The following is a 25,405-nucleotide window of genomic DNA, read 5'->3' as shown; positions in this document are numbered from 1 at the left end:
ATCTCTCAACTTCTATATCTCTGAAACCGTCCCCTCTCCAACCCCTGTTTTTGACATCACCTTATCTTGCAGTCTCCTCAGGGGGAGGCGAGGAAAGCTTGAAACCTGCCTCCGTACAAAGCCCGCACCTGAAGGTACCGAAACCCATTCCCACCCGGCAGCTCAAACTCCTCCTCTAGTGCCTTCAAGATCGGAAAGCCCTGCTGGATGAAGAGATCCCCAAATCTCTCAATCCCTGTGTGGTGAATGTGATTCACACCGGATCATAACCTGTATATATATGTGTCTATATTGTAAGTTTGTAAGTGCAGTTGCACTATCTGACCTCCAGGGGGAGTAGCTCTGGGAATGCTTGAGAGTTGCACGGGGCTCCTCCCTTGGCTCCGCCCAGGACTCCTCCCCCGGGAGCTGCTGTATAAAGATCAGTGCCACAGGGCCAGCCGGCCAGTTCACCAAAAGTTCAACGGCTAACAGGCTGGCTCTGTTGTAAGTATATGAAAACCGCTATTCTAACCCTACAAGCACGTGTCCGTAGAATTGTTGGTTCCAACACCCTGCCCGCTTCCATCTCTTGAACCCCCCAACCAGCTCCCCCCCCACCCCGGAGCAAACTGGTGATTGTTACAGATCAGTGACCACACTGATGCCCCCTCCAGTCCCATGTGCTGCCTCCATTTCCCCCACACCCTTAGCCCTTAGGGCTGCCACCACCACAGGGCTTGTCGAGTACCAAGCTGGCGAGAATGGCAGTTAGTAAAGCCTCCAAACTTGTACCCTTGCAGGATACCGCTTCCACTCACTCCTAAACCGACCCCTCCCCACTACCCACTTCCTGACCATCAATATGTTGGCTAATAAAGCTCGGGTGGACTAAGCCCCCCTCTCCTATACCCCGTTGCAGGAGTACCTTCTTTACTCTCGGGGTTTTGAATTTGAGGGGAACTTGCCTGTGCATAATTACTGAGGTTCCATAACTTCATTGCAGTGTTAATGTAACCTACTTGTGATACCAATAAAGATTATTATAAATGATTAATCTGGCAAGGGATCCTGCCATTCTGGCCTGCGGGACAGGCACTGCCAGAGCCCACTGCCACTTCACTTAGTCTCAAAATGGAAGAATTCTGCCCATTAGCTTTCTTTTTCTGTTTTATCTTGGCTCTATATGTTTATGGATAACCAGGGGGCTTAGGTATTAGCAGTATCACCCATTTTCTTTTTGGAACATGGCGACACTGCGCTTGTAGAATCTTGCCTTTGGGTGCCTCCCACTGATTTGACAGCTTTTCCTTCTAATAGCTGTACCCAGATCACACTTGCCAGCTCACCTCTCACCTTTGTAAAATTTGTCTTCCCTCAATCAGAACTTTTCCTCCTTTCTTATCTTTGTCCTTTTCCATAATGAAGATAAATCTAACTATATTATGGTCACTAGCTCCAAAATGGCCTCACCATTTTGTCCGTTTGCTCAGCTTCATTTTCTAATACTAAATTTAGAATTGCTCCCTCTTGTTGACCTTGTTATGTGCTGGCTAAGCAAGTTCTCTTGAATGTACTTCAACGTTTTGTGCCCTCTATACCCTTCACATTATTCATGTCCCAATTGATATTGGGGTAGTTAAGTCTCCAACTATTACTGCCCCATTGTTTTTGCACTCAGAAATTTGCCTTTGATGTATCATTTAATATATCATCCCTCTTCATAGCTGTAATTGATTCTTTAACCAATAATGCTGCACGCCAACTTTTTTATCCCGCTCCCTACTCTGTCAAAAAATTCTAGATCTGGGAATGTTGAGCTGCCCTTTTTGCCCCACCTTAAGCCAAATTTCCACTTTACTGATGAAAATAATGCTGCCATGTGTCTATCTGTGCCCTCAGCTCAGTTTTATTTTTGTGATTGTCCAGAGCAAATCAAAGATCAGGTGTAGAGATAATGCATCGGATCCTGTGAAGCTCCTGGCAGTGGGAAACAAGGCTGGTGGTGGGGTGGCACTTCATTGGATCCATAGAACTCGGACAGTGCAGAAGGAGGCTTTTCAGCCCATCGGATCTGCACTAAACCTCCGAAAGAACACTCTATCTGGGCCCACTCCCCTGCCCTATACCTGCAATCCTGCGCATTGATCATAGCCAATCCATCTAACCTGCACACCTTTGGACTGTGGGAGGAAACCGGAGCACCCGGAGTGAAACCACGCAGACTCCACACAAAGTCACCCAAGGCTGGAATCAAACCTGGATTTCTGGTGCTGTGAGGCAGCAGTGCTAACCACTGTGCCACCATGCAGGAGGCAAGATGTCAGCAGCTCAATGGCATGATGAAAGTTGGTTATGAATTTGGCGGCGGACAGAGGCAGACCATGCTTCAAAATGGCAAGTGGCAGGAACCCTTTTTAATACATAAACATGTTATGCATGTTCATTAAAACACAACTTTACCAATGAAATTGTACTTTTGGAATTAAGTATGCAGCAAATGGGCAACACGTGCCTTCAGGTTCACTGCTGTTTAAAGGTGATGTTTTGGAGGCAAGGTGGTATTCCTGGTGGGTTTGGACTGAGTAAGAGCTGTTGTTTTTGTGTTGCCAGCTTCACTGAACCTGGGGAGAGAAGGCAGTGATGCATTAAGATTGGGTGGCTGGTTTAAAAATGGGATCAGAGGGAGGAAGCTGGGCTACGTGATAAAATCAATGATTACAGACAATAAGGTCAAGCATGATTTTTGGGGATATTATGGGTTATTCAGGAAAGGTCAATGTTGAGGTCCTGAGAGTCTAGGATAACATAGGGAGGGTTGAGGATGATGATTGACAGGTTGAGAGTGACAGGGGTGGTTCCAATGTTGCGGGGGGCTGACCAATGATGCCGGGGGAAGCTCTAGGGTTAATGATAGTTGGTCATAGACGATGGAGGTTGGGTTGTGAGACACCAAAAACTTGACAAGGGTGATGAAATGAGGGACTTGGGTGATGGAGGGAACTTCATAGGTGACTGAGAGAGGTTTCAGGGTAATGGTTTCCAGTTCCAAGGTTCTGGGCGGTGGGGAGGCAGGGGTGGTGGTGACAGAAGGTAGGAGGGTTTGCAGCATATTCTGGGATTACAAACTCCTCACAGCCAGCCATTGTGATGCTGCTGGATGGCAAGCAGTGAATGTCTGCCTGGATTCCATTTGAAAATGGTGCCGACTTTCAATCCCATGAGGTAATGGCCATACCTGTCCCATGGTTGGCCAGAAGTCATGCATTGCATATCTAATTAGCTGGCTACCATTTGATTGCCTGTGACCAGCCACTCCGTCTCCAAGTGGATGTGCTGCGCACTTCCGCTCCCGCTGCCGAGGCCCTCAACGAGAGAAGATTCTGCCCAATATATGTGGAGCGTCTGGGGAGAGGACATCCAAATTATCTGGCTCACATTAAATCACAGTTCTATACTGCCTCATATTTAACAACTCATGGTTCAGGGTTCATGATATGACACCTTTAAATCATTGCAAATATCAGGGTTAAAGTTGCACTGTGGATTTCATTAAATGAAAGAGTGAGGCCTCTTATTTATATAGTTAAGAGGCCTAACTGATGCCGAAAAAAAAGGCTTCAACAATTTTGAAAGTGGGACTAATTCCTGCGCGGATTGATCACAAGCTGTCCCCATTGCTAAATTGTTTTCCAACATGCCTATTTCAAGCTTGAAGAAACAGGTCAAAGCGTATAATAATATTTATCTTTATTATTGTCACAAGTAGGCTTACATTAACACTGCAATGAAGTTAGTGTGAAAATCCCCTAGTTGCCACACTGCGGCGCATGTTCGAGTACACTGAGGGAGAATTCAGAATGTCCAATTCACTAAACAAACACATCTTTCAGGACTTGTGGGAGGAAACTGGAGCACCCGGAGGAAATCCATGCAGACACAGGGAGAACATCCAACCTCCGCACAGGCAGTGACCCAAGCCGGGAATCGGACCTGGGGCCCTGGCGCTGTGAAGCAACAGTGCTAACTACTGTGCTGCCATGCCGCCCTTACCAAGTTCTATCCCAAATGTGTTGGCCTAAATTTTATGAATTCACTATTTCAAAAGATGTATTAAAATGGTTTAATGCCTGTACTGTAAAGAAAGAAATTTCAAATAAACCGTTAAGAATTCCTGCTCTAAAATTCCTCGGTGCAATTATAGGGTGAAAATTTCAAATAATAAACTGCATCACAAACTGTTAATTTATCCACACAGTTGTTTCTTGTGTGTCGCCAAGTTTTCCCTTTGAAGGCAGGTTGAAGTTTAGATAAATGACTCAAGTGTCTTGCTGTGGTATTGATTTAGTTTTCCATTTTAACAGAAATTTATTCTGCACAGATTAATTTACATCAGTTCATTTGACCCGGCGATGACGGACAGAAAACAAATTTCAGGTTTGGAAAGTTAGTACATAAATAATTGAAGAAATATCAGGTAAAAATATTTGACTCCTTTATTGGTTGGTAATAGGCACTGGTGATGAACATTGCAGAAATAATCATACTGATGTTCACAGGGTTTATCCGATTGTTCATGAGGTATGGAATGTAACAAAATGAAAGATAATAAAGGATTTAGGGTCTCCAACCAAGCAACTGGCCTGAGATGAATCTCGCTGCTCATCTAACCAGAACCAGACTAACCATTGGGGAATTCATTAGTTTATAGCTTCATCTAGAGCCAAGTGGGAAGAACTGTTATTATAAAGAAGAATGGGAGTTATATTAAAGATAGAGAAAGTTCATTGCAGAGGTTGATGAAATGAAGGAATAATAAAGGAAGAGATTTATCAAAGAATCTTACTCTCTTCTTATAGTGAAGGATCTGGGATGTATCTGAGAGAATGTGGGATATATCAGAGAGCTTTACAGTAAACGATGTGGGAGATATCACAGAAGGTGTGCAATATGTCAGAGAGCATTATAGTGAAAGGTGTGGGGTATATCAGAATGAGATACAATGAAGGGAATATTACACACTTTCAGTGAAAGGCAGGTTATATCAAAGGATGCGACAGTGACCTAGATATGGAAAATGTTAGTAATGGTGTACAGATGTCAGGGATTATTAGGTAAGGGCAGAGTATATCAAATAATATTACAGCAATGAGTGGACTGGAGAATAATCTAGGCAAAGAGGGATTTTTATCTTTATGCTATTTTGGTTGTTTTTGTAGCTGCCTTAAATATTTTTCAGTTTAAATGTTATGAAATGTGTCCTATTTTTAAGTTGAATTCATCCTCTGCTACTTTGTAGATTACTATGAAGCATTGGCTCACAAATTACACTCTCAGTATCAGGAAATGCCAATAACAGGATTACTGCTGATGCACTCAGCCCATTATATCCATCTGCTGGAGGTGAGCAATGTACTTTGGGCCCGGTACCATCACAATTTACTTATGGGACGGCAAGAATGACTCACACTGAAATCACAGGGTCCAGTAATGTTCAATCATTCAAAACAGTCACAACTTTAAAACAAATTGTAAACTTCAAGAGTTAGCACCTTGGGTGCATGGACCTCAGGAGTAGTCTTTGCAATAATGAAAGGTGGAAAATGCACGCTTGGTGAAATATTGTGCAGCTCCTGAGACTGTGAAGCAACACAGCAGCGGGACTTTATTGTCCTGGAGGCCAAAAATCAGATTCCCAACAAAGAATCAAACTAAAGTATTAAGTGCTCAGATGTTTGAAGGCTGGTCAAGTTTCCCAATGGCAAGCATCAGGAAGCTCTTTTGTATGCATCTGCATTTCATTCATTCTCACCAGAATTATGTAAACATTTCAAATTAAGTTATTGCCGAGTGTTATGGGCCAGGGTTTAGAGTGTATCATGGAGTTCACCTGATCCACAATTTTTAATAGATTGTGGTTATGGGGAGCACATGGGCTGACTATATAGGTGTGATGCAACAGAAATCTACAGTACTTTTAAATGAAAACAATGTTTATTAATGAAATCAGTTAACACTTTATAAACCCACAGTGAACATCTTACCAACTGCCAACACCAATAAATCCCCCAAAGAATACAGTACTCTCTAAGTAACTCTTAATCTTTCCTTGCAACATCCATAAGACAAAAAGAACCCTTTTACAGAAAGACATCAGGTTTAACTTCACTACTGAGAACAGTTGAAATCACCAAATGAACATTTATAAGCTTGCAGAGATTCATACACAACTTGCTGTGACTGCAGCAAATCTAAAACGATACTAAACACACCCTGTAGCTGCGATCCCAAAGTGAAAGTAAAAGCAGACAGACAGCCCAGCTCCACCCACTCTCTGACATCACTGATAAACACCCATTTCTTAAAGGTACATCCACTACAGCTATTTTATAAACCCACATTTCTTAAAGGTGGTCCGGGACGGCACTTTGCGGCCGTTTTCACGAACGGTGAGAGCAGGTGTGTTTGCGTTCGTGAAAACGGCCGTAAAGGCCTGGGAACTCGGCCCATCAGCCTGGGGAGAATCGCTGTTCGCCGTAAAAAACGGCGAGCAGCGATTCGTGTCGTGGGGCGGCCGTGGGGGGGGGGGGGAGAATAGCGGGAGGGCGGGAAAAATGTCGGGAAGGCCCTCCCGCTATTCTCCGACCCGTCGTGGGCAGCGGAGAATCGCGCCCACTTAAATCTTTTGGGACCACAGTTGCTCTGCAACTGTGACTATTTGAAGTGGAGGAGGACTGTTTTGGGTGGGTGGTTAAGGATCAGCACAATTGGCCGACTAGAAGGACACCAAATTATCAGGAGTTAAATGGATGAGAAACATGGTCAGCTGTATTCTCATCTCTCTAGTCAACCTCTGACACTAGGATTTCAGTCTGATCCACTGGTCTTATTGTTGCACGTTTTGCTATGGGTGTAAAACGCGTTTATTGGAGTGTATTAACTTGCCTCTGTTAAAGGCCGTGTGCTTAACACTACTAGGCTCTGTATATGTATTTTTCAGCTCAGGAGTCGCCAGATGCCGTATAGACACCTCACAAATATTCCAAGGTCAAGTTCAAAGTAATAAAACGATACACCGATTAGTAAGTTCCAAACGATCAATATTTATTATACAATTATAATAAATACGCATGCACACACTAAGGGACTAAGCTATGACTAAACTAAGCAAACAGAATACTTAACTACACAGGAACAGGCAAGGTCAGGGAGCGAGGCCTTCGTCCCGGTCTTGGTCTGCAACCTTCAGAAAGCGTGCTGGTCACTGGGGGTCTAGCGGGCTTGGTTCGCGTAGCGAGCGTCGTATTGGCACTTACGGTTCGGCGGCTGGTGCTCAACGGCTGGAGTCAGGATACACGTTCAAGGTCTTGGTCAAAGCCGGAGCACGAAACAACAGACAGGACCATGTGTGGGGGTCTACTTTTATAGGGGTCCCCAATGTCCTTGCCTTTTCCTGGGTGGGCTTTACCTTCAGGTATCGATTGGATCGCTTCCAATCGATATCTTTTGAATTCCTCCAATGTGAGGGTCTTTCTCGATGGTGGGGGCGGTTTCTATAGTGGATACTTCTGGTGCCGCTCTGTCTGGACATCCACTCAAGTATCTTATTCAAACCCAAATGTTGCCATTGTGTGTGCCTAGATCTGGACTGCCTCATTAGTATGTAAAACGTTCTGCCATTATCACCTTTGGTTGGAGATCTTCCACCTGGCCAGAAACTAGTTTTGCTGCTTGCAAAATGCTAATGAGTGTTTGCAGGCTGCTTGCCTTGGCTAAACTGTTTTTCCCTGCAGTCTTAGCGATTCTCCATTTTGTTTAGTTCAGTGTCCATTTTAGGTGGCTACAGTGGCTACATTATTCAACTGAGATCCAGGAAGGTTTGGAGAGGGAGGAGCAGTTGCACTGAAGTATAGCTCCTGCTGACTGGTGGGGCGGGGCAGGGGGGGGGGGGGGGGACAGAGAGAAAGGGAGGTAGGTGGCAGTCCTACAATCTTTCATAGGGGACACGGGGACTCCACCATCTGCAAGTTTCCCTCCAAGCCACACACCATCCTGACTTGGAAATATATCATCGTTCCTACTGTTGCTGGGTCAAAATCCTGGAAGTCCCTTCCTAACAGCACTGATGGTGTGCCTACACCACAGGGATGCAACAGTTCAAGAAGACCACCTTCTCAAGGACATTTAGGGTGCTTGAGCAGTTCAGCTGGGATTCTGTACTTGCCGACTGCCATCCTTTTTCACTCAGCATTTTATACCTTTCTCAAGCTCAAGTGAAGGTGGTTCTTCATCTAACTTATCCATTAGAGGAAGCATGAGAGAGCTTCAATCTCTCAGATGTCTAGCCATCCATCAACTGGCAGTTGTTTGACTCATAGCAGCAAAGATCATGATACTGCTCAGCTCAGTAGGGCATCTTTTTACTCTTGTTGATGTGTGTTTTACCATCTGTCACCATCAGGAGAGCAACTCTGTTGTTAGCAAGGCCTGGTACCCTGTGGATCCTTTCATATATACCGTGCAGATTTCCATTGACACAGGCAGTTTGCATATCGTGGCATGAAGTTTGTGCAGTACCTCCCTGAATTGTGCAAGGCTGAGTTGGATACTTTCAGTTTGTAGCTGTTGGCTTTAAGTTATGCATCATAATGTCAAATATCATCTCAGCTGATTAGGTCTCAAGCCATTTCATGTTGCTGGTTCCACCTTTACTAAATGGTGCTATGCTCTTCAGAGGTGAAGGAGCTTAGTGACATGCGAGCTTCATTGATACCAGAATCTGCGCTTTCTACAAAATCTTTGGTGGGTAGCAATTGTTCTAGCAAGATGACCGTCAAGAGAGTCAACTTCACCAGATCCATATGGGGATTGAGAAGTCGAGATGCCTTGCTCATGAATCAGAGTTCTGCCGTAGCATTAGCAAAGATATCAACTAGGTTAAAGACTTGTGATGCTTGCCAAGTACACCAAGCCAAACAGCAGAAAGAGCTACTCTAGCCACACAATATTCCATCTCCTCCATGGACTAAGCTAGTGATGGATCTGTGCACGGTTGAAAAGAACCTACTCATAACCAGTTACCGCTCTAAATATTGTTTGTTTAAAGATTCAAGGACATGTGAAGTGCAGCTGTGGTCCGCACTGTGAGTGCCATTTTCAGCCTTTTCAGTGCCCTGATGGAAGTCATATTGGATGTAATCATTTGAAGACATGTGTGAGAAATGGTCTGTCAATCACATATCATCTCCCCAGTATCCTCATTTCAAGATTGACAGTATCAGAGGCAGATTTACAATGAAGAACACAATGTTGTAGCCCAGGCCCATATTGAGAGATGGGCTATGGTGTGGGAGTACCATTCAGAGCCTAGTAGCTCTGAATTTGCTGGTCGGCTGAAGACATTTGAGTGCGTCCATCAGCAGGCAATACAGAACATCAGTCTTTGATTGGTGGACTCCCTTTCAGAGTAGGAAAATGGTAGCAGAGGTTGAGAGGTGGTGGAGACTTGGAGCAGGTCAGATGGATCTACTGACTGTCTGATGTAAGGTTTCTGACCTTCCACTGGCAGCAGTCAGGTTTCTGACATTCGGCCCGGCAGCCTGAGGCAAAAGTGCGGTCGCTGACCTTATGTTGGATTGCGAGGTGAGGAGATGCTGGCCAACGGCCATCAAGGGGAGCAACAAGGTGACTCTTGACCTGAGGGTCGGGCTAAGGAGGGCGGGCATGTGACCAACCAACCCACCAACTAAAGAAAGAACAGAGAACAAGCCAGGTAAGGCCAGATCAAGGCAACACACAGCAGCAGCCAGGCAGACGGTCAGGAGCACAAGTGGTCATCGGGGCTCAAGGCCACCTGAGCAAGAGGTAAGCAGTTGGGAGGTGTGAGGGCCAGGCAAGCACTGACGTTGTGGTGCTCGGGAAGAAGTGACCAGCTGGGTGACTTGACTAGAGCCAGAAGCAAGGGCTGATAGTGAGAGGGCTGGGCGGCATCCAGACTGGCAAGGGCACAGGCCAGCCAGATAGCCAGCAGCAGCAGATACCCAAGAGCACACATGGTTGACGATGGTTGAGGCCCACCCACCCTAATGAGAGGTGCGCAGTTGGAAGGAGCAAGAGCCAGGCAAGCACCGGCATCATGGTTTTCAGGAAGAGTGGGGCAACTTGACCAGAGACCGGGGCTGAGAGTGAGAGGACTGGGAGGCAACTGGACTCATGAGGATGAGAGCAGAGGTTAGCCCAGATAGCCAGCAGCAGCAGGCAGTGAGACACCACTAGCACACCTGCGAGCTTATGTTGTTCAGAGGAGCAGTGGTGTAGTGGTATTGTCTTTAGTCTTGTAATCCCGACACCCTGAGTCATGTTCTAGGGAGGCGCGTTCAAATCCCACCATGGCAGATGGTGAAATTTGAATTAAATTTTTTTTAAATCTGGAATTAAAAGTCTAAAGATGACCATGAAGCGCTTATTATTAAAAAATCATCTGGTTACTAATGTCCTTTAGGTGCCCTTAGGGAAAGAAACCTGTCGTCCGAGGGCAAAGAAGTCTGCTCTTTCTGAAAATTCATAGATCAGTCAATATTAAGGGACACTATTAAAAAGTGCATAAAGTTGAAGGCAAGGCAAGAGAAACGTGGCAAAAATACAGTTTGCACTTTACTTTAAAAGGTTTGAAGTCCTGAGCAATGCTCAAACTGCACAGTTATCCTCAACAACAACATTCACTGGAGGCAGCACGGTGGTGCAGTGGGTTAGCACTGCCGCCTCATGGCGCTGAGGTCCCAGGTTCGATCCCGGCTCTGGGTCACTGTCTATGTGGAGTTTGCACATTCTCCCCGTGTTTACGTGGGCTTCGCCCCCACAACCCAAAGATTGGCCGCGCTAAATTGCCCCTTAATTGGAAATAAATTAATTGGGTACTCTAAATTTAGATAATTTTAAAAAAACATTCACAAAATGTTTTGGTGACTTGTCTGATGACTTCGACCTGCCGATTTCCAGAGGCAACACGTTGCCTGAAAAAGCTCACCAAGAAGAAATGGACTCTGAAATTTGGATGGAACTACAAGATACTGCTCAAACCCATTGTTCTGCAGCTGAAGTGAGGGAAGAAACCTACCCCGAAGACAGCCAAAGTCCGATCCACTGGGTGTGACTGAATATTTCATAATAAATAAACCAGAGAACATTAGTAACGTGGGAAATTTGTGAAAGGAGTTTGAGGTTCGAGACCGAAAGCCTCATGAGTCCCATTTCCTGAGGCTGAAGAGAGATGGCATGATGAAAAAGGAGAAACTAGTCAATTTATTTCAGAAATGTCGACGGTTGTTATGTTTGCAAATTATTTCCTGACCCTAGTGAAAGGAATCAATCATTTGTTGATGGTATTCTAACTGGAGAAATGTTTTTTTTTGTAAAATATTTTTATTCTCCATTTTCACATTTCTCTTGAGAATTTACGCCCCACCAACAAGCAGTAAATGATAACAAATACAAAGTCAATTCCCTTATCAACAACAACGACCCCATCCTCCCACGACCCCAAACAACGGCCCATCTGACAATATAAGCATCAAATAAAACAAACCCTCCCATGGTGGGAAAAACAAAGGAAAAAATAAAAAGGAACAGGAATCGCCTGTGGTCACCATTGATCTATAGAGTCCACCCCAACTCCCCCTCACATTCAATGCCATCCAATCCCCGAAAGAGTACCGTAAATGACACCCATGAATTGTAAACCCCCCCCCCTCCCCGACTCCTCACCTTCACCTCCTCTTATAAAACTCCTCCCCCCAACCTTTGCTCCTTCCCCCCAAATTTACACCCCAGCTAGACTCATCGGAACCTGTTCTGCCAGGCACCGATGGCCGCAGCCCCTCCCCCCACCTCACTCCCGTTCACTGGCCAGCTTAAACCGGCCAGCTTGGAGGCCCCCACCCGGGTCTCTTTCCCCTTTGCCTAGTTCCAGGAAAACCAAGAAATCCCCGTTAGCACATAAACCCCGCATACACACCCAAGCCCCAAAGAACCATCATTGCAAATGAAAGTCCCATCTCTTTCCTTCTCCAAATATATACAACATTGGCTCATTTAGCACATACACCGCAGTTTGGGGAGGGGTCTCTGATGGGGAGGTCTTTGTTGGGGGGGGTCACTGATGGAGGGTTGGGGTGGGATAGGCAGAATTTGCATTGTGGTGGGCACTCCAATGGACTTTGGGGGCACCTACATTAAATGCTTACTCCCTTGGCCCACCACACCTGGGCCATGCCAGCAAATACTTGCACCAATCCATACCCACATGAATTCCAACCTACCGGGCGGGAGCATCACTGAGGCATGGAGAATCTGGTGTCCAGCTGTAAATAGGATGCAAATAGGTTCAAATTACCCATTTGCATCCTCCTACCCGGGCAGGGTGTGAACTTCGATGCCGTCACCTATGCCAATCCTGTTTTTTTCCCTGACAAGATTCCCCACTTCATCGGGAACTCTGCTCCCAGTGGTGGGCGGCAGAGAATCCCGCCATGTTAATGCGCATGTATGCGTCACAGCTGGAAGTGATGCAAACAACCATGTGGTGTGGCAATAATACCCAGTTAGGGGAACATGCAAAAACAGTGTCTCAATGAAACACCAAAGGCAACACCGAAACTGACTCTTGATTGAGTTTGTATTGATCTAAGCACAGATAATAAAACAGTTCTGATAATGACTTTTCCCTTTGTTATTTCAGTCTTCCATTGATGTGCTTTACTCTGTAATCCGGGATCTCACCAATCAATCCAGTGAAGAAGGGTGAGCACATTTCTATGGAATCTAGATTAGACAACCTTTGCTTGGCTGAAAAATAGTCACAGAATCATTATAGCATAGAAGGCGGAGGCCTTTCAGCCTATCAAGTTTATTGTGACAACATTGATTGTTGCTGCATCCACTACCCTCACTGGTCATGAGTTCCAGGTCATTGTCACAAGCTGAATATAAGAAGTTCCTCTTCTCCTTTATCTCTTGCCCAAAAGCTTAAACCCATTTCCTCTACTCTTTACACCAATGGTTTTGATTAGATGTGCTTTCCTTGTACATCTTGGCCGGGATTCTCCCCTACCCGGCGGGGCGGGGGGTCCCGGCGTACCAGAGTGGCGAGAACCACTCTGGCATCGGGCCTCCCCAAAGGTGCGGAATTCTCCCTGGGGTCAGATCGCCCCCCCCCCCAGGACCCCGGGGCCCGCTAGCGCCGCCTGCTCCCACTGGCACCAGAGGTGGTTTAAACCACGTCGGCGGGAGAGGCCTGACAGCGGTGGGACTGCGGCCCATCGCAGGCCGGAGAACCGCCGCAAGGGGCCCACCGACCGGCGCGGCGCGATTCCCGCCCCCGACGATTGCCGGGTGGCGGAGAATTCCGGCCACAGTGGGGGCGGGATTTACGCCGGCCCCGGGCAATTCTCCGACCCCCCGGCGGGTCGGAGAATTCCGCCCCTTATCAAAAACTGTTGGACTCTGTACACCACTTTCAGTTCACCCTTCAAACTGTTCCAAGGAGAATAACACCATCATCTTTAACCTAACTTTGAGCTAAATTCCTTAATCCCTGGAACCATTCTGGAAAATCTCCTCTACATCACCCTCTTCAGGACCTTCATAACCTCTCGAAAGAATCATGACCAGAACTGGATGCAGTACTCTAGTTGTGGCTTAACCAGAGCTTTATAAGGGTTCAGTATAACTTCCTTGCTTTTGTAAATTAGTCAATGCCAGCAGTAAACAAAAACTGTTGTGTACAATGATGGGACAGGCCTGATCACAAAAGCACAAACTCAAAACTGGTCTATTTGTTCAAATGAATATCGCTGTTAAAAATGCAACAAATGGGGACTGGGTAGAATGCTCTTTCAGAGAGCCAGTACAGACCTGATGGGCCAAATGGTGTCCTTCTGTACTGTAAAGATTCTGTGATTCTGTGAATGGGCTTTTCCAATAGTTTTGCAGTAAAGACATGAATCCAGATCTTCCACTCTCTGGATCATCAGAGACAGAACATATGACTCAAGATGAGTGTCAGGACAGTCAGCTGGAGATCCCACAGAGGTTCTGATGCACTGACTGTGGGAATAGCTCTGGAAGTTTGAACTTTCAATAGACAATTCCCATTTCCCCGCACCCTCTGCAAATGTTTCTCTGAGTTAAAGTTGGAGACTTTGGAAATTCCCATTTACTTACCTGGATAGTTACCCAGGAAATGTTAGTCAGAAGAACCCTAGTCGAACTCTTGAGTAACTATACAACTGAAACCCCCCCGCCCATCAATCACACTATTCCCCCTGAACTACCCCCTCGACCTTCTCTTGACTACCCCAAACTTCCTCCTGAGCCCTTGACTTCCCAGATCTGATCTGACTAGCCACTGACCTGACAACCTCTCCCAAACTGACTACCCTGCGACCCACCTACCCACTCACCTATCTAGACACCTGCCATCCACTACCTGCCATACTACCCACCTTCTACCTTGTCGCCTCACCCACCTGCCAACCTACCCACCTGCTGCCCCACCACCCTACCACCTCATTCATCTTTCATCCAACCCACCTTCCACCCTGTCACCTTACCCACCAGCCAACCCATCCACCGTCACACGTCCAACTTGCACAAAGCACTAAAACACTTGGCCAGAATATGTCATACAATTGCTTCACCAACTGTACGTTAATGCAGTAGAACCCTTTGTAGTTCGTATACCTCTCCCCATTAACGTGGGGGTCCATAGAATTGATGATTCTCTACCTTATCTCACTCACGTTCCCATTCACTAACATTCACACTGGACATTTAAATTTACCTTGGGGCAGTTAATGCTGTAAAAATGGCATGTAGCTTCTATGCCGATTCTCTTCGCTGCTCTCTGCGTGGATTCCTGTGCTGAGGGAATTGTACTGCATTATAGATCAGAAGTCTGGCCTTTTTCAAACCCAGGTATGTGGGTAGTTTCTGACTGATCAGTGTTAAGGTTAGAGATTCGGACGCTGGTTGGAAGATTTGTGCCATCATGTGCAAGCCCATTCAGCATGAGGCAAAGGCCACAATCTCATTCTGCCATCATAGTTTGGCTCAGTGTAGAGACTGCCCTATAGGCAGACTGCTAATGGGTCTCTGCATGGCTGGTCTGCTCGTCAGCCTGCAATTTCCCACCTCTGGCTGAGATCTCAAAGTTTGGTGAGTATAGAATCCCAGGCAGAATTAGGAAAGCCTGCAGATAAATACTAAAAGCCGAGAATTTTTTAAAACTAAAGCAGAAGCACCTCCATTTTGTTACGCAATTTAATTTAAAAGGTAATCTGTTCTCCAGTGATTTATAGCTAAATGTGTTGCAGTGCCCAATAATAACAGCAATTTCTGTTAATTAGATGGTTGGTTCTCCCATTATTATTTCTTCCCGTCACTTGGCCCTAGTTTGCTGGTTCTCCTCAGTCCTCGGTTGCCTCTTGCCTGTTACTCAGACTCACTGCCTCAGTTTGTAAATCAAACTTTACATAGGAATAACAAGGAGCCACAGACCGGGAGTGATGTTTGAAAGTACAACGGTGACTCTCGCATACGGTCCACACCTCTGATAATACCATAGGAGATCCAGCATAATTTTTATGGAACCCTATCAGCCGTTTCTTATTTAACCTGATTTTGTGCCCTTTGTAGCAATGGCTATCTTTTTGAAACATGGCTGTCACGCCCACATGTCAAGTGACATACTTTAGCATTGTGCCCAATATATAATCCGGTCACTAAGATACAGACTGCAATATTGGGGTTTCCAGCACCGTGAGAGCCGGCCGCCACAATGGAAACCCCAATGATGTGCACCATGCCTCTGGCTACTCCAGCCACTTCCATCGTTGCCCACAGGATAACCCATTCTAGGAAAGGGTGCCGGGAATCAGGGCCATACAGGAGTCAGACATCTGCAGATCATGATGTCAAACAGTCATTCACATTGATTTGGACCCGCACAGCTCCAGAGAAGGCACTTTCCTCCATGGGTTTTCAGGTAATATCCTTCCTCCATCTTATTGAAGAAACAGAAATCCTCCAAGGAATTGATTCCAGAGCTTTGGCACCTCTTTCATTAGTGCCAGCAATCTTACATCAGCATAAAGATGGCACTCTCGTGGCTGCCAAGGTCACCATCACTTTAACTGTATTTGCAACAGAATTATTCCAAACAGAAGCAAACCAAACAGTGAAAATATCCTAGTATACCGTCCATTGGGTATCAGGGAGGTGAGGAGGAGCTGAGTTCATTGTTTTTTTTCTTGAAGCAGAGAGAAGCACAATGAAGATAGCAGGAGCGCGATTCTCCGCCCCCCACGACGGGTCGGAGAATAGCGGGAGGGCCTTCCCGACATTTTTCCCGACCTCCCGCTATTCTCCCCCCACGGCCGCCCCACAACACGAATCGCTGCTCGCCGTTTTTTTACGGCGAGCAGCGATTCTTCCCTATCCGATGGGCCGATTTCCCAGGCCTTTACGGCCGTTTTCACGAATTTAAACACGCCTGCTATCACAGTTCGTGAAAACGGCCGCAAAGTGCCGTTCTGCACAACCATGCCACTGATTGGCACGGCCGCACCACGGCCGTGCCACGGGTGGCATGGGCCCGCGATCGGTGGGCACCGATCGCGGGCAGCGGGTCCGATTCCCGCGCACTCTTTGTCCCTCCGCCACCCCACAGGATCAGTCCGCAGGGCGGCTGAGGGGCATGACGGACCGCGCATGCGCGGGTTTGACGCATATGCGCGGTTACGTCATCCACGAATGCGCGGATTGGAGCCGTCCAACCTGCGCATGCGCGGCTGACGTCATCGTGTGCGTCAGCCGCCGTGAGTCTTGGCGGCCGGGCTTAGTGAACGTTCGCTAATTCCATTCTTCTCGGGGCCGTGATGCTAGCCCCGACCGGGGGGGGGGGTGAATCGGGTCCCGGGAGGGGGCGCGGAGGCTGCCGTGAAACACGGCCGGTTTCACGGCAGCCTTTACGACTCTCCGCATTTGCAGAGAATCGCGCCCCAGGATTTTCAATAAGGTAGAGAATCATCAATTGAACATGTGGGGCGAGATTCTCCGCAAATGTGGAGAATCGTAAAGGCTGCCGTGGGACAGGCCGTGACCCACGGCAGCCTTCACGGCCACTTCCGGGGCCGATTCTCCCCCCGGGCGGGGCTAGGAGCGCGGCCCCGTGCGTCACGGCGGCGCGGCCTTGACGACCATCGTCAAGGCCGCACGTCAATCGTCACGGCTGCTGACGCGGCTGATGACGTCAGCCGCGCATGCGCAGGTTGGACAACGCCAACCCGCGCATGCGCAGTTGCCGTCTTTCTCCTCAGCCGCCCGGCAAGACGTGGCGGCTTGATCTTGCATCTGGCGCCCGTTTCACGACGCAGCGAGCAGGTGTGTTTGCTACCGTGGTGAAACGGGCGTGAAGGGGCAGCCACTCGGCCCATCGGCCTCGGGGAATCACCACTCGCCGTAAAAAACGGCGAGCGGCGATTCGTGGCATGGGGGGGGGGGGGGGGGAGAATAGCGGATGGGCATGAAAAATGTCGGGAGGCCCTCCTGCTATTCTCCCACCCAGCGTGGGGGGCGGAGAATCGTGCCCACGGTTCTATGGACCCACACGTTAATGGGGAGAGGTATACGAACTACAAAGGGTTCTACTGCATTAACGTACAGTTGGTGAAGCAATTGTATGACATATTCTGGCCAAGTGTTTTAGTGCTTTGTGCAAGTTTTAAAAATTATTTTTATTGGTGTTTTCCAGTTTTTACAGAAAAATAGCTCAAGTGTATCTGGTATTTACAAATAAGTTTGTGTCTTATTTACAATGGTTTTTACATGAGGTCCCCGCCCCTACCTCCCTTCCCCTTCCTTTATTGTTAGTTTAGTTCCACTCTTAGTGTTGCCGTCTGCCCTGGGTGACACGTATCACATTTATCCTCCACCTCCGGGAAGGACTTACTCATTTGGGTTCTAATCAGGTGAGCTCTGTGCACCACTTTAAACTGCATGAGCCTTTGCCTAGCGCAGGAGGAGGTGGAGTTGGCACTGCTCAGTGCTTCGCTCCAGAGTCCCCAACCCACTTCCGTCCCTAATTAGTCCTCCCATTTCTGTCTAGCTTCGTCCAGTGATAGTCTTGCCCTGTCCAGCAACCATCCGTACATGTCCCCACAGTTCCCCCCCTCCTTACTGCCTGTGTTGATTAGTTCCTCTGGTTGAGTGTTTGGTTGACTCATTAGGTGCATCCCTAATAGCAAACAGTATGAATGGAATTTCTTTACCCCCAATCCTCTGGATAATCTTGACAATAAGCCCTCAACATTGTCTTTAATGTTTGATGCCACCGTTCTAATTCTAGATGGTACGCGGTTGATTTAAATTGTTTTACTCCTAAGCTATCCATAACCTCCTTGAATAACTTAGAGGTAAAATTTGATCCTTGATCCGATTGTATTTCTAGGAGTAGTCCATATCTAGTAAAAGTTTAAGTAACTCCCCCACAATCTTTTTAGCTGTAATATTGCGTAATGGAATGGCCTCTTGAAACCTACTAGACATATCCAGTATAGTCAAAAGATATTGATTCCCACTTTTCATTTTAGGAAGCGGTCGTAAGCAATTAATTAAGATCCTTATAAAAGGTTCCTCAAATGCTGGAATGGGTATTAAGGGTGATGGTTTTATCACCGCTTGAGCTTTCCTTATCACATGACATGTGTGACATGATCAACAAAATTTAACTACATCGTTATGCAGTCGAGGCCAATAAAAATATTTTTGTATTTTATATTCAGTTTTCCTTACTCCCAAATGACCTCATGTGCTACTCACAAGTCGCAACAGTTCCTTTCTATACCCTACCGGCAATACCACTTGATGAACTTCTGCCCACTTTTCATCCACCTGCATACGTAAAGATCTCCATTTTCTCATTAAGACATCATTTTATAAAAATAAATTTGGCAATTTAGCATGGCCAATTCACTTAACCAGCACATCTTTTGGGTTGTGAAACCCACGCAGACACAGGGAGAATGTGCAAACTCTACACAGACAGTGACCCAGGGCCGGGATTCGAACCCGGGCCCTCAGCACCATAGTCCCAGTGCTAACCACTGTGCCGCCCTAAGACATCATTTTTAAGGTAATAACAGTCGGGTTTCCACTCAGATTCCTCTTCCGTGTATGCTTTCTGATACATCCGTTTTATTTCTATATCTGTCTGTTGTAACTCTGCCAACTTTCCTGAACTAAAAATATCCACCTCATCCTCCACCTGTACTTGTTCTTTTCCAACCATCTGATCAAAAATCGTTTCTGATAATTGAAATCCAACTTTATCTTCACTCTTTGATTTCTCTTCTTGTCTTAACCTGTAACTTTGCGGCCTTGTTACTACACAATCAGGACATATCCGAGGAAACTCACCTTTCGACAACTCAGTTGTTTGATTTTCCACTGGCTTATCAACCACACTAGGCATCACTCCCACCTACGATCCAGCTATATCATTAACTGTATTCCTGGACAAGATAGTTTCTCTATTACTCCTTCTACCACTTCACCACTCTTCACTGGACTCTCCAACTTCACCTTAGATAATGGGACACTACTCTTCTCACCCTGACTTCCACATATTACCACCTTTTCTGACAATATTCCTCCCACACTACCTAACACTGTGACTTTACATGGTTATTTTATTACAGTAAAAACATCTGAAACTTTTCATTTCTCTTCCACCCTCCTGGATTTCTTTTTTAATCTGAGGTGCACGATCCTTATTATCTCCTATCAGATCTCCTTTACCACTTGAGTATTTCTCGAGAGCAGCACGGTAGCACAGTGGTTGGTATAGTTGCTTCACAGCTCCAGGGTCCCAGGTTGAATTCCCAGCTTGGGTCACTGTCTGTGTGGAGTCTGCACATCCTCCCCGTTTCTGCGTGGGTTTCCTCCGGCTGCTCCAGTTTCCTCCCACAGTCCAAAGATGTGCAGGTTAGGTGGATTGGCCATGATAAATTGCCCTTAGTGTCCAAAAAGGTGGGGTGGGGTTACTAGGTTACGGGAATAGGGTGGAAGTGAGGGCTTGGGTAGGGTGCCCTTTCCACGGGCCAATGCAGACTTGATGGGCCGATTGGCCTCCTTCTGCACTGTTAAGTCTGTGATTCTGTGATTCTCTTTTCCCTAGTTTCTATCCCTCACCGGCTGAAACTGATGTCGGAAACCAAATTTTGATTTATGTACTAATTCATAATCATCTGCCATTTCTGCAGCTAATCTCACAATTTTAACCTTCTGCTCTTCCACATGAATTCTCACTACATCAGGAATTTAATTTTTTAATTCTTCCAAAATTATCATGTCTCTAACAGCTTGATACGTTTGGTCTATTTTAAAAGCCCTTGTCCACCTATCAAAATTACTCTGTATGATCCTTTCAAACTCCATGTATATTTGACCAGGTTCTTTCCTTAAACCTCTAAACATTTGTCTGGAGGCTTCAGGCAGCTCATTGCACCTACGATGGATTTTTTTTTACCTCCTCATACGTCCCAGATACCTCCTCTGATTGTCTTGCAAACACTTCACGAGCTCTACCTACCAACTTTGTTTGAATCAGGAATACCCACATGTCATGAGGCTATTTCATTTGTTTAGCTACCTTCTCAAATGAAATGAAAAAGGCTTCTATATCCTTCTCATCAAACCTTGGCAATGTTTGGACATTTTAAATAGATCCGCACCAAATCTTTGACTACAAAGGTCTTGCTCTTTCTCACTATCCTCATCACTATCCTCAGACTGTACTTTTCTCTTTACCGCTGCCAATTTTAACTGACATTCACATTTCATGGCCAGTTTCTGAAGTTCAAAGTCTCTCTCTTTTCTTTTTCCTCTCTCTCCTTTTCTTTTTCCCTAATCCGTACCTCCATTTCTCTCACTTTTTGTTCTGCTAGGGCTATTCTTTCTTTTCCCTTTCCTCTTTCTCCTTTTCTTTTCCCCTGATCTGTAACTCCCTTTTTGTTCTGCTAGGGCTATTCTTTTTTTTCCCTTTCCTCTCTCTCCTTTTCTTTTTCCCTCATTTTGAATTCAAGCTGCTTTAATTCTTTTCACGTTTAAGCTGCTTTATCTGTAATTTAATTCTTTCCATTTCCAATGATTCTGACTGTGTCTCAGGCAATTTTAAATGCTCAGATACTGCCGCCATTACTTCGTCCTTCCATACTTTGGCAGGTAATGTTAACTGCAATGCTTTTGTCAATTCTAAAAGACTTGTTTTAGTCTTTGTTTGTAAGGTACTGCGCATGACCTTCTCCAGCCCCCAAAACTTCGGAACCTCTGAAAGAGCCATTGTCCACAACACGCTCCCTATTTAAACTTCAAAACAACACCTGAAAAGCAAACACAAACATGCTCACTCCTCACTGTCTATAATAAGTTCACTAAGCCAACCCAATCACAAAAGATGGACTTTTATCCGACGAGCCCTCGATTTTGTTATGGACCAAGGCTTAGAAACTCCAAGTATATTATGAAGTTCACCTGACCTACAACCTTTATGTTGAATTTGGCTAGGATGAGCACAAAAGCCTTCATTGCAGGTCTGATTCATCAGACTTACAGAACATAGAACAGTACAGCACAATACAGGCCCTTCGGCCCACGATGTTATGCTGACCATTTATCCTAATCCAAGATCCACCTAACCTAGTTGTACCCCTTCAATTTACTGCTGTCAATGTGTCTGTTTAAGAGTTGCTTAAAAGTCCCTAATGACTCTGACTCCACCACCTCTGCTGGCAGTGCATTCCATGCACCCACCAATCTCCACTATATCTTCCTCCAATCACCTTACAATTTTGTCCCCTCGTGACAGCCATTTCCGCCCCGGGGAAAAGTCTCTGGCAATCCACTCTATCCATGCCTCTCATCACCTTGTACACCTCTATCAAATCACCTCTCTGCCTTCTTCGCTCCAGTGAGAAAAGCCCTAACTCCCTCAACCTTTCTTCATAAGACATGCCCTCCAGTCCAGGCAGCATCCTGGTAAATCGCCTCTGTACCCTCTCCAAAGCATCCACATCCTTCCTATAATGAGGCGACCAGAACTGGACACAATATTCCAAGTGTGGTCTGACTAGAGTTTTATAAAGCTGCAGTAAAACCTCGCAGCTCTTAAACTCAATCCCCCTGTTAATGAAACACACCATATGCCTTCTTAACAATCCTATCAACCTGGGTGGCAACTTTGAGAGATCTATGTACGTGGACCCCAAGATCCCTCTGTTCCTCCAAATTTCCAAGAATCCTGCCTTTAACCCTGTATTCAGCATTCAAATTCGACCTTCCAAAATGAATCATTTCACATTTATCTAGGTTGAACTCCATCTGCCACGTCTCAGCCCAGCTCTGCACCCTGTCAATATCCTGTTGTAACCTGCACTATCTACAGCTCCACTAACCTTCGTGTCATCGGCAAACTTACCAACCCACCCTTCCACTTCCTCATCCAAGTCATTTGTAAAAACCACAAAGAGCAGAGACCCCAGAACAGATCCCTGCGGGACACCACTAGTCACCGACCGCCAGGCAGAATACTTTCCATCCACTACCACTCACTGTCTTCTTTCGGCCAGCCAATTCTGTATCCAGACAGACAAATTTCCCTGTATCCCATGCCCCCTAACTTTCTGAATGAGCCTACCCATGGGGAACCTTATCAAATGCCTTACTGAAATCCATACACCACATCCACAGCCCGACCTTTATCAATGTGTCTCGTCACATTCTCAAAGAATTCAATGAGGCTTGTGAGGCATGACCTGCCCCTTACAAAGCCATGCCATCTTTAATCAAACTATGTTTTTCTAAATAATCATAAATCCTGTCTCGCAGGATCCTTTCCAGTATTTTGCTCACCATAGACGTAAAATTGAATGGCCTGTAATTCCCAGGGATTTCCCTATTCCCTTTCTTGAACTTCCTAGACACTTTAATCAAAACAAGGTTTATTCTAAGAATGTAGTTAACATGTATATATATATTATATATATATAATATATATATTATATATATAATATGTGTATATAATATATATATATATATATATATATATATATATATATATAGTTTTTTTATATTTGTAAAATGGAGAGGAAATGTTACTTTACTCCAGGAGTGATTCCACACAAAAAATGGGATATGGCAGATTATTATGAATACAGTATACTACATTAACATCACAGGAATATAGTTTATAATTACCAGTTAAATAATATTTAAAAATACCACTTTAACTTATAACTAATACCTTCTTTATCTGCAATCAAGCAAAACCCATCACAGGTCAAAAACACTTGAGAGTTAGAAAATACAGGGTGACTTGTCAATCTTTGGATACAGACATTGAGAGTGACTGCTCGGAGAGAGCGAGATCTTGTCAGATTTAAGCTTAATCTCTAACAGCCTCACGCAGAAACTGCTTTGCCGCTCCCAGCTTCACTAACCCAGAACTGACTGCTCCAGACCTGGCTCCTCCCATTAATTATTTCATCCCCATTCCACTCAAATCCCATGAGCTTCTTGCTTAAGTTTAAACACAATGGGCATGATATACTGGCGTGAGCCGCGAAAATAAGTAGGTCGATTAAACAGTAGGACAAGCTGAAATCGGGATCCACACCAGGAGCCGATTGGTTTCTGATCTAGCCAGCCCGCTCCAATTGCAAGGTCTGGATCCCACCGCAGCATGGCAAGAAACCAATAATTACCAATTAAGACCAATCTCCATCCCATTCATGGGAAAAAGCCGTTATTGATCGAACACCCGGGGTCTAACTGCTCCCCAACAAGCGGTCATGAAGCCACCTTCATTACACCAATTAAAAAATGTGAAGCTAGTGCAATGGCTGTGGTGGGGAGTTGAGGAGGTGAGTAGCCGTCTTGGAAATTGGATAGTCAGCCTGGGGGCACCGGCCCGCTATCCCAGTGCTCGGGTGGGTGGGGAGGGGGGCTCGGGCTCGATCGGTTATTGGTTTGGCTACCATTATTGGGGGTCCCTCCTGGGCTTGGGGGGGGGGGGGGGAGGGAGAGAACTCAGTGCCCATGGTCCAGCATGCCACCCCCCAGATCGTGTATACCCGCAAGTGCGGCTGCTCCAGCTGCTGTCTGTCCCACTGAACACCCCCATGACAGAACCCCGACCATAGTAATATGGTGAAGGTCACTTTAACTCCCATTGACTGTGGCAGCCTCTGGCCGCATAGCTGAAGGCTTTGCTAATGGGGCGGAGGAGGGGGGAAGGGGGAGGGGAGGGGGAGGATCCTCTGGGGATAGCAGGCGGGATCGGTACCTGGTGGCCGATGCCAACTCACCCATTCAGTGTGGAGGTCATTTTGCTTCTTGTGGCACTGCGTGGTGGTCCTCCTGGTGACACACTGTGAGCTGACGGCCGCTCCTACTGCCTTCCAGGTGCCACTGGTTGCCCTATGGCTGACCCTCCGAACCCTCGGGGGAACAGGGTATCCCATCTAGACTCCATTGTGTCCATCAGTTTGGCCAGGTCAGCATCTCTGAATCATGGAGTTGGTCTTCGCATTGACATGTTAGGTTTAATGTGGGATGGGTTTAATGCTGTTCCGACTCGTTAATAGTGAACTGCCGGGCCCGGTCCCAGCGAATCAGCCATCAGGACAGTAATGTGAGGCGTGAAGCCCATGGGGCATAATTAAGTGCCCTAATTAAGGTTAGATACCTTGCCGGGTCGATTATCAGGAAACACCCAGCTCGCTACCAGACTTAGACATTTTGCCGTTAGATTGTGCTGAATATCTCTAATTAACTATTCCATAAAGAATCCCCAGCAATCATAACAAAAACCCTGAGCCTCTCCTTGCAAACATAAACAAGGTTGGAAAGTAGGATATTCTCACTTTGTTGACATATTAATTACACCTTCTGCAGCCACAACGTCTGTCTTTCTTTTGAACCAGGGTGCTTTAAAAAAATGTTACTAGAGCCGATTCATACAAACCCTAGTCCAGGCTTTTAAAAAATTACTGCACCAGATACATATAATAAAATATATATGTCAATTTCTAACATTCATCAAACACGTCTCACATTCACACTCATGTTCATGTCCCTCTCTCATTCACACACACTCACAAACACACACCCCCTCACACCCACAAACACTCAGACATACATCCTCACACACACATACTCACACACACATCCTCACACACAAACACAACTCACATACTTCTCTCCGAGGCCCAAAACCACCCCCTCACTTTCCCAAGGTCAGATCCCCCACACTCCTATCCCGAGGTCAGATCCCCCGCACTCCTATCCCGAGGTCAGATCCCCCGCACTCCTA

General features: G+C 46.1%; 1 protein-coding gene across 2 annotated transcripts in view; it reads left to right on the top strand.

The window, feature by feature from the left end:
* The window catches only part of LOC119978687 (testis-expressed protein 47-like), a 64,893-nt gene that overhangs the window by 7,012 nt on the left and 32,476 nt on the right, over positions 1 to 25,405 (top strand). For both annotated transcript variants that reach the window (XM_038820481.1, XM_038820480.1), the window contains exons 2-4: positions 4,344 to 4,416; positions 5,279 to 5,382; positions 12,716 to 12,777. In XM_038820481.1, the coding sequence (XP_038676409.1) occupies positions 4,344 to 4,416; positions 5,279 to 5,382; positions 12,716 to 12,777 (239 nt within the window). The remainder of the gene's footprint in view (positions 1 to 4,343; positions 4,417 to 5,278; positions 5,383 to 12,715; positions 12,778 to 25,405) is intronic.

Source organism: Scyliorhinus canicula, chromosome 15 (assembly GCF_902713615.1).
Source record: "Scyliorhinus canicula chromosome 15, sScyCan1.1, whole genome shotgun sequence".
In the NCBI taxonomy this organism is placed as follows: domain Eukaryota; kingdom Metazoa; phylum Chordata; class Chondrichthyes; order Carcharhiniformes; family Scyliorhinidae; genus Scyliorhinus; species Scyliorhinus canicula.
The sequence above is the reverse complement of the archived record's forward strand: the minus strand, read 5'-3'. Positions and strand labels throughout refer to the sequence as shown.